General features: G+C 31.9%; 1 protein-coding gene across 1 annotated transcript in view; it reads left to right on the top strand.

The window, feature by feature from the left end:
* LOC122269658 (nose resistant to fluoxetine protein 6-like) overlaps window positions 1-14,424 on the top strand; it is an 83,572-nt gene that overhangs the window by 23,862 nt on the left and 45,286 nt on the right. The window contains exons 5-7 of the mRNA XM_087159101.1: window positions 1,630-1,726; window positions 8,330-8,430; window positions 10,606-10,776. Of these exons, the coding sequence (XP_087015227.1) occupies window positions 1,630-1,726; window positions 8,330-8,430; window positions 10,606-10,776 (369 nt within the window). The remainder of the gene's footprint in view (window positions 1-1,629; window positions 1,727-8,329; window positions 8,431-10,605; window positions 10,777-14,424) is intronic.

The raw sequence follows: 14,424 nt of genomic DNA, 5'->3' as shown, positions 1-14,424 counted from the left end.
TACTTTTGCTTGCTTTTTCAAATGTATAGCATGACTTAACTACGATAAAGTGGTGAGTTATATGTCTACGAATTATTTAGAAATAGTGGTGGATAAAAATCTACTAAATTGAATTTATTAAACCAAGAATCACAATTGATAAACTACCACTTTAAAATATTTATTTGCTGTCCGGAGCAAGTTGGCATCTCTGACAACGTTCGACGACGTGTGTGACTGGGTCCAGGCCTGGATCCGATAGGATCCAGGAGGATTGAAAGAGCTATTAGCTCTTTCAAAGATGGAATCGAGCGGCTAGTGTCGCAATGGGATAAATGTGCCAACAGTTTTGGCAACTATTCTTGAGTATCTGTACTGCATATCACTACATTTGTGAGTTTTTAAAATTGTTACCGTTACTTTACACTAGTGACTGAGTTTCATTTGAATGCCCTCATATATATATATTGTATACATCGTATATATTGTATATACATTTGGTTTTGATCCAGTCTAACATAAATCAACATCATAAACATTTTACAAATTCAGATAATCAATAATTCATTATTTGAACTTTGAAACTGTTTGTTTTTATGTCATGAATGTTGAAATATGTTTTAATTTCTGAAGTGAATGAAGTTTACAATCAGACAATATCTTCCGCTTCAGTTTCTTAGGATTATTTATTTAATCTTGTAATTTGTAATCGCGTATTTTCAAAACTCGGCATAGTTGCCAACTTTCACGTTTTCTGATGCGTATAATATTTTGCAAATAACAAAGTAACAAATATATTAATAATATTCTGCAAATATGCAAGTATCAAAATAATAATTCAATTAACATTATCAAGTAGTAACGATTTTCTTTATTACTCTCAACCTCATAAATCTTAATATAGACTACACTGTTGTCGTGCAATAGCTTTCAAAACAATATTAATAAACTTTAATTAAGTAAAAAAATATAACCTAACTTGTTTAGCCGATAGCGGCTGTTTTTTAGGGGTGAAAGCAAGACGGAAAAGAGGAGAGGCTGGTAGTAAAACCATTTCAGTTATAGCTAGTTTTGGGGAGGAGTTTACTTATTCTTTTTTTTAAATTTTTCAACAATATCTACTTTATCTTGGAAAAGAAGCAGTTTTATATATATGCCAGAATTATAAAAGAAATCTTGATAGTTACAGATATTTAATTTTTTTCGAAACAAATATGCTGGAATGAAATGTTTTACGTACCAGGTTTTTCTCTTTTCCGTCTTGCTATATAAGGCCTTTCACCCATGCTGTTTTTTACAGTTTCTAGCTAAAATTCTTTATAGTGGTAGTCATGTAAAAATTGTGTTTATAATTGTTACGAGAAATTATTTCAAATATGTAAATGCTCATTAACTTGAGAAAAAAAATCAGAATTTCATGGTTGTATAATTATGGTGTGAAGGCCAAAATCGTGATTAATCAATTTTGTTAAAGATAAAAAATATTAATCGATAGATTTGTTACCAATTTCAGAATATAAAGAATGAAGAAAAGTAAGCCTCATTACTGATAACCGAAAAGTACCTATTGAACGCAAAAAAATTAAAATTCAGTGTGCACAGGTTATTTGCTTATTGAACCGTTTATGATGTCAAATTATTTCATTTAAGTTATGGTGTATTTGAAAATTGACAATAAAGGGAATGTACCTGTGGATTGTGAAGTTAAAGAAGACCTGGCATTTACAACAATGGAGATTTTTATTTAGTGAGTATAACTTTTCGGTTCATTGTTTTCATGTGTTAATTCTGCCGATAAAAGAAACTTCCAAAAGTAATTTACCCTATATTTTTGAAATGTAAAATTTTTTGCTGTAAAATTACATCGGTCTAGAGGTTTAATATTTCTTCTACGTAATCTATATTTAGGTCGATGCATTTTTGGAGATACTGTATTAATTTTTGCTTACTCATGTCATACCAGCATGTCTTCACTATGTTTTTGAAAAAGCACTGTACTTATTTTTCGCATCGTATCCAGTTAAATCGTCGCTTTCTCGAAATGATTATCATCTGTGAATAATTGAATGATTATCATCTTCCACCTTATAGTCCTGCCTTTTCTCTCAGCGATTAAGTTGAAAAAAAAATATGTGGCCGAAATAGAAAAGAAGATGAGATGAAAGATTTAGTCCAACACAAGAGCTTATTTAGGTACAACATGGGGCATACAAATAAAGTCACAGCGTGTATAAAAACGCACAATACACAAGGGATAATAAAGAATTGCACACTACACGTAAATACAGACATTCAATTGAGTAGAATACTTAAATGACCATAGAATAGCTCAGTTGAAAAAGCAGATAAGTGACACTTTCAAAAGGTATTAGGTCTACCTCTTTAAAATGTTTAAACTGCCTTAAAAGAAATTTATTTGATACAAGTCAATATTATCATTGCCACGAGGAAAAGCTATATCTTTTCTGTTTCTCAGAGGAGCAAAATTTCCGTGATGATTATTATAACATACATTGATATAGAAAAAAATCGATAAATAAGCTAGGTAGAATGTCTACTGCCTTAAACAAAAATCAAGTAGTGTAACTTTAAATTGGCACTTCGCTTTCAATTCCTACAATTAGTTCTCACTCTCCATATATATATTTATATATCTAGTTCATATTTTCAATCATTAATTAAGTACTTTTTATTCATCCACTCTTCAAATACATTTTCTAAAGCTTGTAGTGGAAAACACTTGATGTTCATACACTTTTTTTTGAAATATTAATTAAATTTAATTAACTAGTTTTAGATAGGGGGAAAAAATTCCCTTATAGGGGAAAGTTGGACAAAACGGGATACCATTATTGTTTTCATTTACTACGGAAAATCTGCTAAAGTGAACCACACATTTTTTTATAGCTACATCACTTGTTGAAGCACAGAAAAAACATATTTTAAACTAATTTTAATGACTGTAAAATAGAAAAAAAATCGTTTTCCAAACTCTTACATATCCCGTTTTAGTATACCTGGGTTGGACAAAACGAAATAGGTTTTACAGTGTTTAATTTTTTGTATAAAACTAACTAAAAAACATAATTAACTGACAGAAAACTGTAAAGCAAAATTTCTAAAAATTTTATTTATGGGATTTAATTGCTTCTAATATTTTTGTATAGACTGTTGTTTAATAATTAAGTACACAAAAATTACGATGCTAATTTTCACTGTCGAGATGTATCTGGTGCCCACAAGAGGGATTTCTTAGCAGTTCTTTCTTCAATTCTCTTGGTTCATTCTTGTAGTTTAATCCTCCTTTATTTTTCTTCAATTTATAATTCAATTTCATATGGAGATGATGTTATTACTCCAGTTTTCTTCTTTCTCTTCCCATTTTTTCTGGGAGCGGTCCTTTTTCTTGAGGTACAGGTAGAACACACTTTGAAAGGATGGAAATGGGTAGCTTAGGTCGATAACAAGAGAGTTATAATCCTAAAACTGCACTCATCAGTCATATCAGTCTGGTGTCTAACGCCTGGTGGTTCTTGCTGTTAGATCAGTGATGACAGACAATTCAAACAGGTGATCTGGGAAGACGTCAGGATTGTAAGGACTTATACCAGTTTTGCTAAACCCTTTAATGGTAGTTTCTGCAACTGCTGCCCGTGAGTTGAACAGTTTTGTAACCTCGTAAATAGTAACTCACCTACCTGGATGGTTGAACAGCCACTTTCGAACTTCTTGTTCATAATACGTGCTCAGTGGTGCCACGAAACTGACATCCAGGGGCTGAAGGCGATGAGTTGTATGTGGGAGAAGGTTAGGATGATTACATTATTTTATCTTGCCAAATTTACAAGTTCCAAACTTTTGGTGTGACTGTTGCGTCTATCAAGCAGCAACAGCACTGGCTTCTTATGCCTAGGGTTGAAAAATTCTACGATCTTTTAAAACTAAACAATGAAGATCTTCTTAGTGATCCAGTCGGTCTTGTGATACACTTCAAACGATCCTGGGAAAGCATAATCCTCGAGTCTTGGGTTTTTCTTCACTCGAGGATACAAACATAGGAGGGACGAATACCCCAGCTGCACTGATGCATGTTTCAACAGTAACCAAAACTCCTCATTCGGCTGAAGATAAGCTACCCACTTGCTTTTCGCCTCGTAAACTCAACACTTTTGAAGGCTTGTCTGGCGCTGTTAGAATTCCTATTTCATCAACATTATAAATATCATTTGGAGTAACCTTATGTTTACTTAATAGAGAATTCAAAAAACTGCTTAACTGCAGCACGATTAAACCCTTTTGCTCGGGCCACACTCGTGGGTTCTGGATTGAGGAGGCTAAGTTCTTCATGTCTGCCAAGAAATGATTACAATCAACATTTTCCAGCCATTTTTCTTCTGTGTTAAAATTATGCTTAATATTGTTTCTCTCAGCTAACTCAAATGCTAGCATTCGTATGTCCGTACGAGTTATACCAAATAATCTCTCTTCTAGAGCCAACACATGCTCATGCGTTTTTTCTTGTTCAGCATTGAATACTGTCTCATATCTGTCCAACTTTTTCACTGCTGCTACTACAGGGCTTAATGTATTTGTACGAGCCTTTTTTACCTTTCTTTCAATATAGTAATAATAATATAGTAGAAGTATTAGGGCAACAAATAAATAGGTGGACAAAACGGGACATAAAAAACTACATCCCGCTTTATCCAACTCATAAGTGTCCCGTTTTGTCAAACTCAGACACTTTTCAAAACAAATATGGCTGCTGCCTAAACGTGGAAGAAAAATTAGATTGACTATACATGTAATACTCACCGGAATTGTAATCCCATATATATAGGCAGTACAACGAACGTAAATGTAGAAAATGGAAAAGAAAACGGAGTAAAGCAGTTCTGAGACCTACAACTTTCTATCAACTTGTGATCTCGAGGCGAGACGCACTGAAAATGATATAATCACAGTCAAATAACAAGTTTCTGTCGTCGCCCGCTAGATAGCTGCAATAGTCTGGTCCCTGGGCGACGTATCCCGTTTTATCCAACTCTCCTCTATAAGATATTTATCTGTAAATAGGAATTGACTTAAATTCTTTTTATATTACTTGTTAAAAACTAAGCTAGGTTGTAACGGGCATGGGTGAAAGCCCTTATATACCAAGACGGAAAAGAGAAAAACCAGGTACGTAAAACATTTCATTCCAGCATTTTTTTTCAAAAAAAATGAAATATCTGTAACTATCAAGATTTCTTTTATAATTCTGGCATATATATAAAACTGCTTCTTTTCCAAGATAAAGTAGATATTGTTGAAAAATTTAAAAAAAGAATAAGTAACCTCCTTCCCAAAACTAGCTATAACTGAAATGGTTTTACTACCAGCCTTTCCTCTTTTCCGTCTCGCTTTCACCCCTGGTCACGGGCAACAAACTGCGCTGAATGTGGGGATTGATAAAATTCAAAATTTTATTTAGTCATTTAATTTTGCAACATTTTCTGGCAATTTTCGCAGGCTTGCAGCTGTGGTAGGAAGATTAATGATTTTTGTTTGATATATGAATAATTTAGAATGTAATTTACAGTGGTAGTTACGATTAAAATATTTAATAAATAAAAAAAGTGTATTTAGTTTTTACATTTTTAGTCGCCCATGGCATTTAAATTATACCTTAAAATGGAAATTATATCTTAAAACTTGAGTTAATCATAGAAAAATAGTGAATTCGTAATAAAGGTTACGAAAATTCTAGTGACATTGATGCTTTTATGTCTACCGGAGTGTTCTGTGTTTTGTCGGCAAATGTACAGTGCACCAAAAAAAAAAAAACGGGCCAAGCTGTATAACTTTTAATTTAATGTTCGGATTTTCACGTTCTAGGACTCTTTCTTATAGGCTTGAGAGGGTAACGTCAAATATACTAATATAAAATAAGAGCAGGCAATACTTTATGTTACGAAATTAGACAGAAAACGTACTTTCTTCGACTGATTCGGATTTCTGACGTCCAAAATATAGTAGCCCCTGTCTGGAAAATATGGTTCCAATAGTTTGGTCAGGAGAGAGATCCAAAGCTTGGACCCCTTAATGTTAATTTCACTTTTCATGTATTTCGCTTATATCGAGAACTTTTTAAGCGAATTGAAAATTTTTTTAAAATTCACGTAACAAAAAATAATCCCATGCAGAAAGTAATTTTTAGTAAATAATATTTATTACTTTTTATTATTTTATTTAAGAATGGTCGTAAAAATTTTGAATTGTGATGTATAAATTTTTTTTTGCATAGTTTTAACGAATGCAATTTTATACAGCTAAGTACAAACTTTGAGCAAAATAGTTCGAATAGTGCCTGAGAAATTGTATCTCAAATAAGTCAGATACTTACATTTATATATAAAATTGATTGAATCCTAAAACGTATAAATCCGATCAAAATATATTCTTCAGGGGGATTCGTTTTTTTCCACACTGTACACTTCTCTTTTAATGATTATGCAAAAGGCTCTTTTATAAAAGAAATTGTACGGTATTAACTCGTTAGTAATGTTCTATTTTAAAGAGATAGTGCAAATGGGCATGTGCATACACATTCTAACTTGTAACAATTGTTTCCGACAGAAGTTGGCGGTGCATCTGATGTGTAATTTGAAGGGTGTATGACCTACCACTGTGTTTAAAAAAGGTATCTTTTGCATCCTTGTATAATCATGGAGAAAATTTTCTGGTAGCAGAGATGCCGATTGCTCCAAATGGGAAAAAAATTAAGTAATAATGCAGATTTGAAGCACAACTTGAAATCTGCAGCTTTTTCATAGATGCCAACTTGCTCCGGACAGCAAATATATATTTTAAAGTGGTAGTTTATCAATAGTGATTCTTGGTTTAACTCAATTCAATTTAGTAGATTTTTATCCACCATTATTTCTAAATAATTCTTAGGCTTATATAATTCACCACTTTATAAAACTTACGTTACGTTATACTTTCATACCTGCCAACTTTTAATCCTTTCGAGGATGATTTTCCCCAGTGGTAGTAAAATGGAATGTAAATTGCAATTATAATCAGAAACATATGCCGTATTTTGAGGAAGCTTATACGGACTGACGTAAAAGTATTACATTTAAATATATATGCTTATTTTTTTAAAAAATAGTGGTGGTCAAATAGATTATAAATTAAGTTTATAAATGCTAAGAATATATAGAAAGGATGCATTTTGCAACCACTTTAAATACAGAAATAAAATTTTACGCCAAATGCGTAAAAGTTGGCAGGTATGTACCTTTTAAAAAGCAAGCAAAAATAGTCAAATATTTTCAAAATTATCTTTGTAGTTATTTACCGTTTTTTAATTATTTTGGCATGTCCGGAGCAGTTGGCATCTCTGCATTTTGGGTAAATTTGCAAGCTGCAAAGTTTCGATGCGGTATATCTGCAACTTCAATAAATTAAATCTTTGAATTTTTTAGCAGTGGTAGATAAAAACACTATAAATCGACTTTACTAATCTAAGAATCATAGTATAAAACATACACGTTGCTACCACTGGATATCCGGAGCAAGTTGGCTTGTTGGAGCACTGGCTGTAGGTTTTAATTCATAAATCACAAAAATAACATCGCATGGTCGCATTAATACGAGTATGTATAAATGTGTTTTTGCTTTCACGAAAATTTCAACAAAACTAACCGCATAAATTTTGAAAATGCTTGCATGAATGCTATTTCAAATTAGTTTAAATATTAATTTTAAAGTAATTGAAATTAAAAAAAAAATTAAGTAAAAAAAATTATATTTGAAAATCCCAAGTTATAAAACACAGGAGGTTGTATCGAATACAGAGGAGACAGTTTTTATTAAAAAAAAACATTTATTTAAAACATATAAAAGGCTTATACAATTTCCAATTCTCGTAACGGGTTCGTGAACACATTAAAAAACAGTTTTCTCAAAAGTAAATGCATAAATAAAATAAAATAAAAACTAGCTCTCCGACGTTCCAAAATTGTATGCTTCATTTACTGTTTTTTCATCAAGGATATTTAAACAGGGAAGATAATTTAAACAGGGTTCCCACGGTTTTTGAAAAACTTCAGTAGTGTAAATATATTTAGGATAAAAAAAATTTATTTATTTCATCAAATATTCGCCTCTAAGGCAGCAATCTCTTCGTTTGACACTTACGAAAGAGGTATGATTTCATCTCAATTTAATATGATCTTTTGTACAAAATATCTGAAAATGTGTGTTAAAAAGTTTGGGAAAATTATTTCAAAACTGCAAGCTTTTACTATGGTTGTGTAAACAAAAATATTACTCATTAAACTTTCTGTTTAATCCCTTTTAGCATATTATTCAGCTTTTTGATCTGCATGGTGGTGCTAGGAACTTCATTGGATATTCTAATCAGAAATAATCAAAAAAATGATTTTGAGAAAAAGGAGAAAAGTAAGTTTTTTGTTTTAAAAAATACAGTAGAACCTCGATTTATTGTCTTCATGGGGCTATTCATAGCTAATTATAGATGAGGGAAAACGACGATTGTTTGCTTAGATAAAATATCAAATAATGACTTGAAAACATATGAAAAGTAAAAAAAACTACAGAATTGGAAATTAAGAATTAAAAAAATTGTTTTAATTAAAAAATTAATTATGTACTTATTGTAAAATAAAGCGAAATAAATGCATTTATTTATTCAAAATATTTGGAAATCTTAGCTTTAAAACACTCTTTTCTTTTCATCGCAAATAATATTTTTTCGACTTAGTAATAAACAATGTTCGGAAGTAGCTAGCACGCTACAAGTAGTGAAACTACTGTAGTCGCTGATTTTTTCGTAGTTTGTAGTGTAGTGTGCTACTTTTTTTTAAAAAAGTAGTGTGGTGAGTAGATCGATAGAAAAAGAGAAACATTACTTTTAAGCTTAGTTTAGAATAGACCTTAGTTAGAACGGTTCTAACGCAACTAATTATTCGAATTAGATACGTACAAATTTGCACGAGTCCGTCGATGGATGCAACGGAAATGACCCTGTTTCTGTAGCTGAGCGTTAACAGAAACGACGTATTTAAAATTACATATAAGATGTTATTTCGAAAAAGGGGAACGTATTTTCAATGACTATAACTTCTGAAAGAAAAAAGAGCATTAAACAATTAAAAAATTGCAAGTATTCGATAATTTTGGATTTCTTAAATTAAATATTTGTTTTAAAAAGCATACAAAGTTGAAGGTTAAAAAAAAAAAAATTCGGTAAATGTTTTGGAATAACATGAATAAATATTTCTTAATTATTCCTTATATTTAATATTAGCCAACTTCTTATTCAAAACCCTTTTGAATATAGGTGTAACTTAAGTTCTCCAGCTAAGCACGTCTCCTTAAGGAAACAGTTACTAATTTTCAAAGTTGTTTCTATTCACCACATTTGAAAAATAATCAGTTGCAGTTGTAGTTAACTACGTTTGCAACAATGTAGCTGTAGTTGTAGTAAACTACAAAAATGATGTAGTTTTTCCGACCACTGGTAATAGATTACTGATGTTTAATTTCTGCAATTTTGAATGATTTTCCTTATTGTTTCAAAGGCTTTAAGAATTTCCAACAATGTTTTCACCTATCGTAGTTCTATTTCGTCATATTCATTAACATTACTATACATTTCTTCGGTTTTTGCAACAATTTCTTGAACAGTCAACATCACAATTTCAATTTTTTCTTCAACTGATGCATAATCATTTAATGTACTAGAAGCGTCTCTTCCAAACTGTAACAAATCCTCATTTTCGGCATCATTAGCGTCAGAATTACTATTACTGTTTTCCTTCACAAAACAAAATAACTTAAATGCTTGTCTTGAGAGAGCTCGCCTCTTCATGAGGTAACCCCGGTTCGAATCCCAGTTATGGCTGGTTGATACGAATTTCGCACCTAGCTTTCACCGACCACAGTGTTGACGTAAAATATCCTCATTGATAGACGGATTAGGGGGTAAGAGTATCCTTGGCATCAAGCTAGCTGTGAATTGTTTTCGTGGTTTTCTTCCCCATGTAACGTAAAATGTTTATTAGTTCCATCAAAAAGTCTTCCACGAAGTCTAATTTGTCCCACTGTTTCTGTAGTCCGTGGATTGAGATTCAGACAGAAAGTAAAGGTTTATTAACAAAAAGCAAAGAAACACATACAAATTTAAAAAGAACGCCATCTGGCGGTATAAGAAGAAAAAGACTTCGTAGCAATCCTTCCCTGGGAATGACAACAGTTTCATCCAGGAGTTCTCTTGTCTTCTGGATTGGGTTCACAATTACAATAATACTGAGTTGAACATTGGTAGTCGTGAGCTCAAAATTGGGTCAGCTGTTCAGCGACCGTTATAAAATACTTGTTTTAAATGACGGTAGAATTTTTGAACGACGGTCACGGAATATGCTAGTTTTAAAAAGCGAACTAAACGGATATTATCAGCCTTATATATGTATGTATAATTGACGGGATCGTTAACATAAGATTGTGCATACGGGTAAACGAAAGATTCGGGATCGATGGATCGAGGTTCGACAATATATTATTCATATATCATCAGCCCATTAAATATCACTTTAACTTTATTTTAATTTCCAGGTGCAGGAATAAAGGCATTATTATGTTTTTCTTTATACACAAACTTCATTAGTCTTTTAAAGGTGGACAACAATCCAGATACTCTACACGTATTCCATGGTCTTCGAGTATTATCAATGACTTGGATAGTATGGAGTCATTCATATCTTGTTGTTAGTTTCCGAGCATATGGTAAAAAAATTCAACCCTTTCAATGCTTATTTTGCGATTAAAAATCTTAAGTACATTTGCGAAATAAATAATTAAAGGAAATATATCAATGAAATAAGATCATAGGTGATAGAAAAAGAAAAGCGAAAATGAAGAAAATTGACGCTAATTAAAATTAAAAATTTACACAAAAATCTGTAGACGTATGAAAGAAAAACGTGAATAATGCTTTGTCTATTTTAGGGAGAATTTCTTTTGGTCGCGCATGTTCAGGAAAATTTCCCCAACACACTTTGAAAAATAATGATCAAAGCTTTTAGAAAAGCAATGTCCAGTGATCTGCCAAAATGAATTAAAATAGTTATAAACAAATGAGCAGTGCAAGTAGAAATTTCCCAACTTTTGTTGATTATGTATAAAATATTTTGTAAAAGGCGTGTAGTATTTGGCAGCCCTGTATATGTAAAAATCACCAATGTGTATGTATCTTGATTCACATAGCTTTTGAACAGTATTTTATTCTGTAAAGTGCTATAACAATACCATGGATGTATAATTATCAATTCTATTCACTGTATAATGAATTATTAACTAAAATAACCCCTTGCATATAAAAGTACTTATACTTATCAAATTTATAAAATACTTATCAAATTTATATATTAAAAAAAATAAAAACTATGCTTCCTATTCCAGAAACCGATAATCTTTTACCTGTTGGCAAGGTTGTCACGGGCGACTAAAATTCCAAAAAGTGCTAGTTATATTGAAATTCAAAATATTAATAAACTAAATTAAATTTAGCAACACTCAAAGGCATATTCTTTTCAGTTAATTTCAAATAGTGGGACTTGATAGGTGGAGGATTAGAGTACTTGCCCTCTCATCTCACTCCTTCATCTGAGATTCACATAAGTGACTGGGACTAATGGCGTTGGCAAAAAAGATTCGAGTGTAGGCTGGACAGCCTCTGTAAATTACAGTCAGATCTGAATTTAGAGATATAAATAAAACGATATGCATTAACTAGAATATGAGGGTATGGAGATATAGAATATATTGATCTTTATCTGGCTTATGATCAAATAGTGTGACGACGATCTGTAGTAGATAAGGTACCTGCCCGCGTAAGCGGCCACCAGACCCCTTAATCTGTGATTTGCCCTAGGGCAACTGATACTGTTGGGCGAAATATGTTTATATGTGAATAATATGAATGAGTCATAGTGGTAGAAACGATTGAATAATTAAAGTGATATTAAAGAAATAAAATTAATTAAGTTTCTACCAATTTTTACATGAACTCTTTTTATCTTTCAAAATTTAGCTTTTAATTTTCATTACCGTATTTATTTGCACACTTAAAAAAAACATCGAGTGAGTTTAGAAAAAAAAGGGGGGGGGGATTCTAACTATTTGTCTCCTAGAATTGTAAATCAACAATGAATATAAACATAACATTAATGAATATAAATTATAATTATTTATTAATATTATTTTATTGTGTTATTATGTTTAAATTATGTTTAAATTATTCAAGATCATTTTTTTTTCAACAACAATATATATATTTAATTCAAAAGAACGAGCTGTAGAGCCCTAGACAGTTATATGCCTAGAGCAGAAATTTGCAAACTTTTTTGGTCGAGGGCAAAAATTCGAGAAAAAAAAGTTTGGTGGACAAAGTAAAAATTTCTGAAAAAAATAATAATAATAAAACGATATACAAGTTTTAGCTTAAGTACTTAATGAGATTAATGAAATTGCGATTTCATTTGATTTTCTGATCATGAGATATTAAATTTTGGAAACTAACTTTTGGTAATGATTTGTAAAACTCAAACTTTGGCATATTTAAGAACAACTGCTGCAGATGATTGTTAGATTGCAGTTCAATTAATTCAAGCTGAAAATCCGACCTCATTGTTACACAATTTACGTTGAAAGGCACGGTAAAAATATCTAATTTTGTCTTAATTAGCCACTGAAATCTTGAAATCTTAAACTCAAAATAGAGTTTTTTCAAGCTATATTCATAATTCTGAAGCTTTTCCTTATTAACTGAGGGTATTGAATTTAACCTAGCGGAAAAAGACAAGTCCTTCTTAGCTAGCTGCCCAGCAAGCATATTAAGCTACAGTTTAAAAGCTTTGAGATGGGCCCAGATATCATAGAAGAATTTTCCCTTGCATCCTAACATTCAAGTTGTTCATATGACAATGAAAATTTGTGAAAAATGACAAGTCTGAAAGCCATTCTGTATCTTCTAATATTTCGTACTCTGCTGAAGACTGTTTCTCATAGAAGGACGACATTATCTCGTCTTTCAACTGACAAACTTGTTCTAAAACACATCCTGCAATAAGTCACTTTACTTTCGTGTAGTACAGTACATCATCTTCTTCTTCTTGGGCACTACAGCGTATGACAGGCCAAGACCGATCCAATAAGTTTTTGCCATCCTAATCTATTTTGCGTCATGGCCTTCCAGTTAGTTATTCCTATTATCTTTTGGTCCCTCTCAACTGCGTCTAGCCACCTAGTCGGTGGACGACCCCTTTTTCTTGTACTTTTTGGCTTAGAAAAAGTTACTTTTTTGCTGGGTTTTGGTTTTCAGATCTATAAAGGTGTCCCAGCCATCGAATGCGATTGGCCTTAACCCTTTCGCGCCGACTGTCACAAATACGTGACAGCATGAAACCGTATCAACCAGGGTAAAAAGATAAAGCTGGTAATCAAAGTAATTCTTTAGCACAGTTTATTTGTGGGCGGAGTTATAATTGTTTGATTTATTTTATTCACCGTTACTTTGTTTAAAATAAAACTATTTAGTTATACTTTGAATTAACATTGATTATATGTATGATAAAACTAACAATAATTAAGATAAAAGCAAAGTAAGTCTGTCAAATTAGAAACGACTACATTTAAGTTACCGTTTTTTATTTAATTACATCCTGATTCTGATTTTGTACGAATGCTTTTCTGAATCACCCGTCCCCAAGGGGTTAATAACATGAACAATGTCTTTCTGTTTATACTTTTTATATAGCTCATGATTGTAAAGGGTACGCCATTTGTTACTCTCATAGACTGCACCAAAAATTCTTCTAAGTATCCCTCTCTCAAAAATCAGCAATTTGTTCTCCTCTTTTTTATTAGGATCACAGGCCGCAGGTGTGTTTTTATATGCTAATTTTTGTGTTTTGTTTAAGAAATTTCCTTCTTAGTTAGCATTTTAAACCAAAGTAGCACTTGTTTGCCATTGCTAAACGGCTATCGATTTCAGTATTTATGTCATTTTTGCAGGTTACAGTTGTCCCAAGATATTTAAATTCATCAACAGCTTCATAATCATTCACATGCAAAGGCATTGCCTTAGTGAGCCCTCTGTTTATCTCCAAATATTTAATTTTGTCAACATTAATGATTAGTCCCATTTCATTAGCTGCTACTTCAAAAGCTTTGAAGTTCTCTACTACTGATTGTCTAGATCTTCCTATAATATCAAGATCATCTGCATAAGCAAGAATTTGTGTAGATCTTTGAAAAATAGTGCCTCTTACTTTGATTCTAGATGCTCTGATTATTTTTTCAAGTGCGATATTAAATAGAAGGCAGTCAAGTGCATCTCCCTGCCTCAAGCCTCTATCAGTGTAGAAGGGCTCG

The sequence above is a fragment of the Parasteatoda tepidariorum genome, chromosome 3 (genome assembly GCF_982258835.1).
Source record: "Parasteatoda tepidariorum strain Cologne lab strain chromosome 3, Ptep-v5.0, whole genome shotgun sequence".
Lineage (NCBI taxonomy): Eukaryota > Metazoa > Arthropoda > Arachnida > Araneae > Theridiidae > Parasteatoda > Parasteatoda tepidariorum.
The sequence above is the reverse complement of the archived record's forward strand: the minus strand, read 5'-3'. Positions and strand labels throughout refer to the sequence as shown.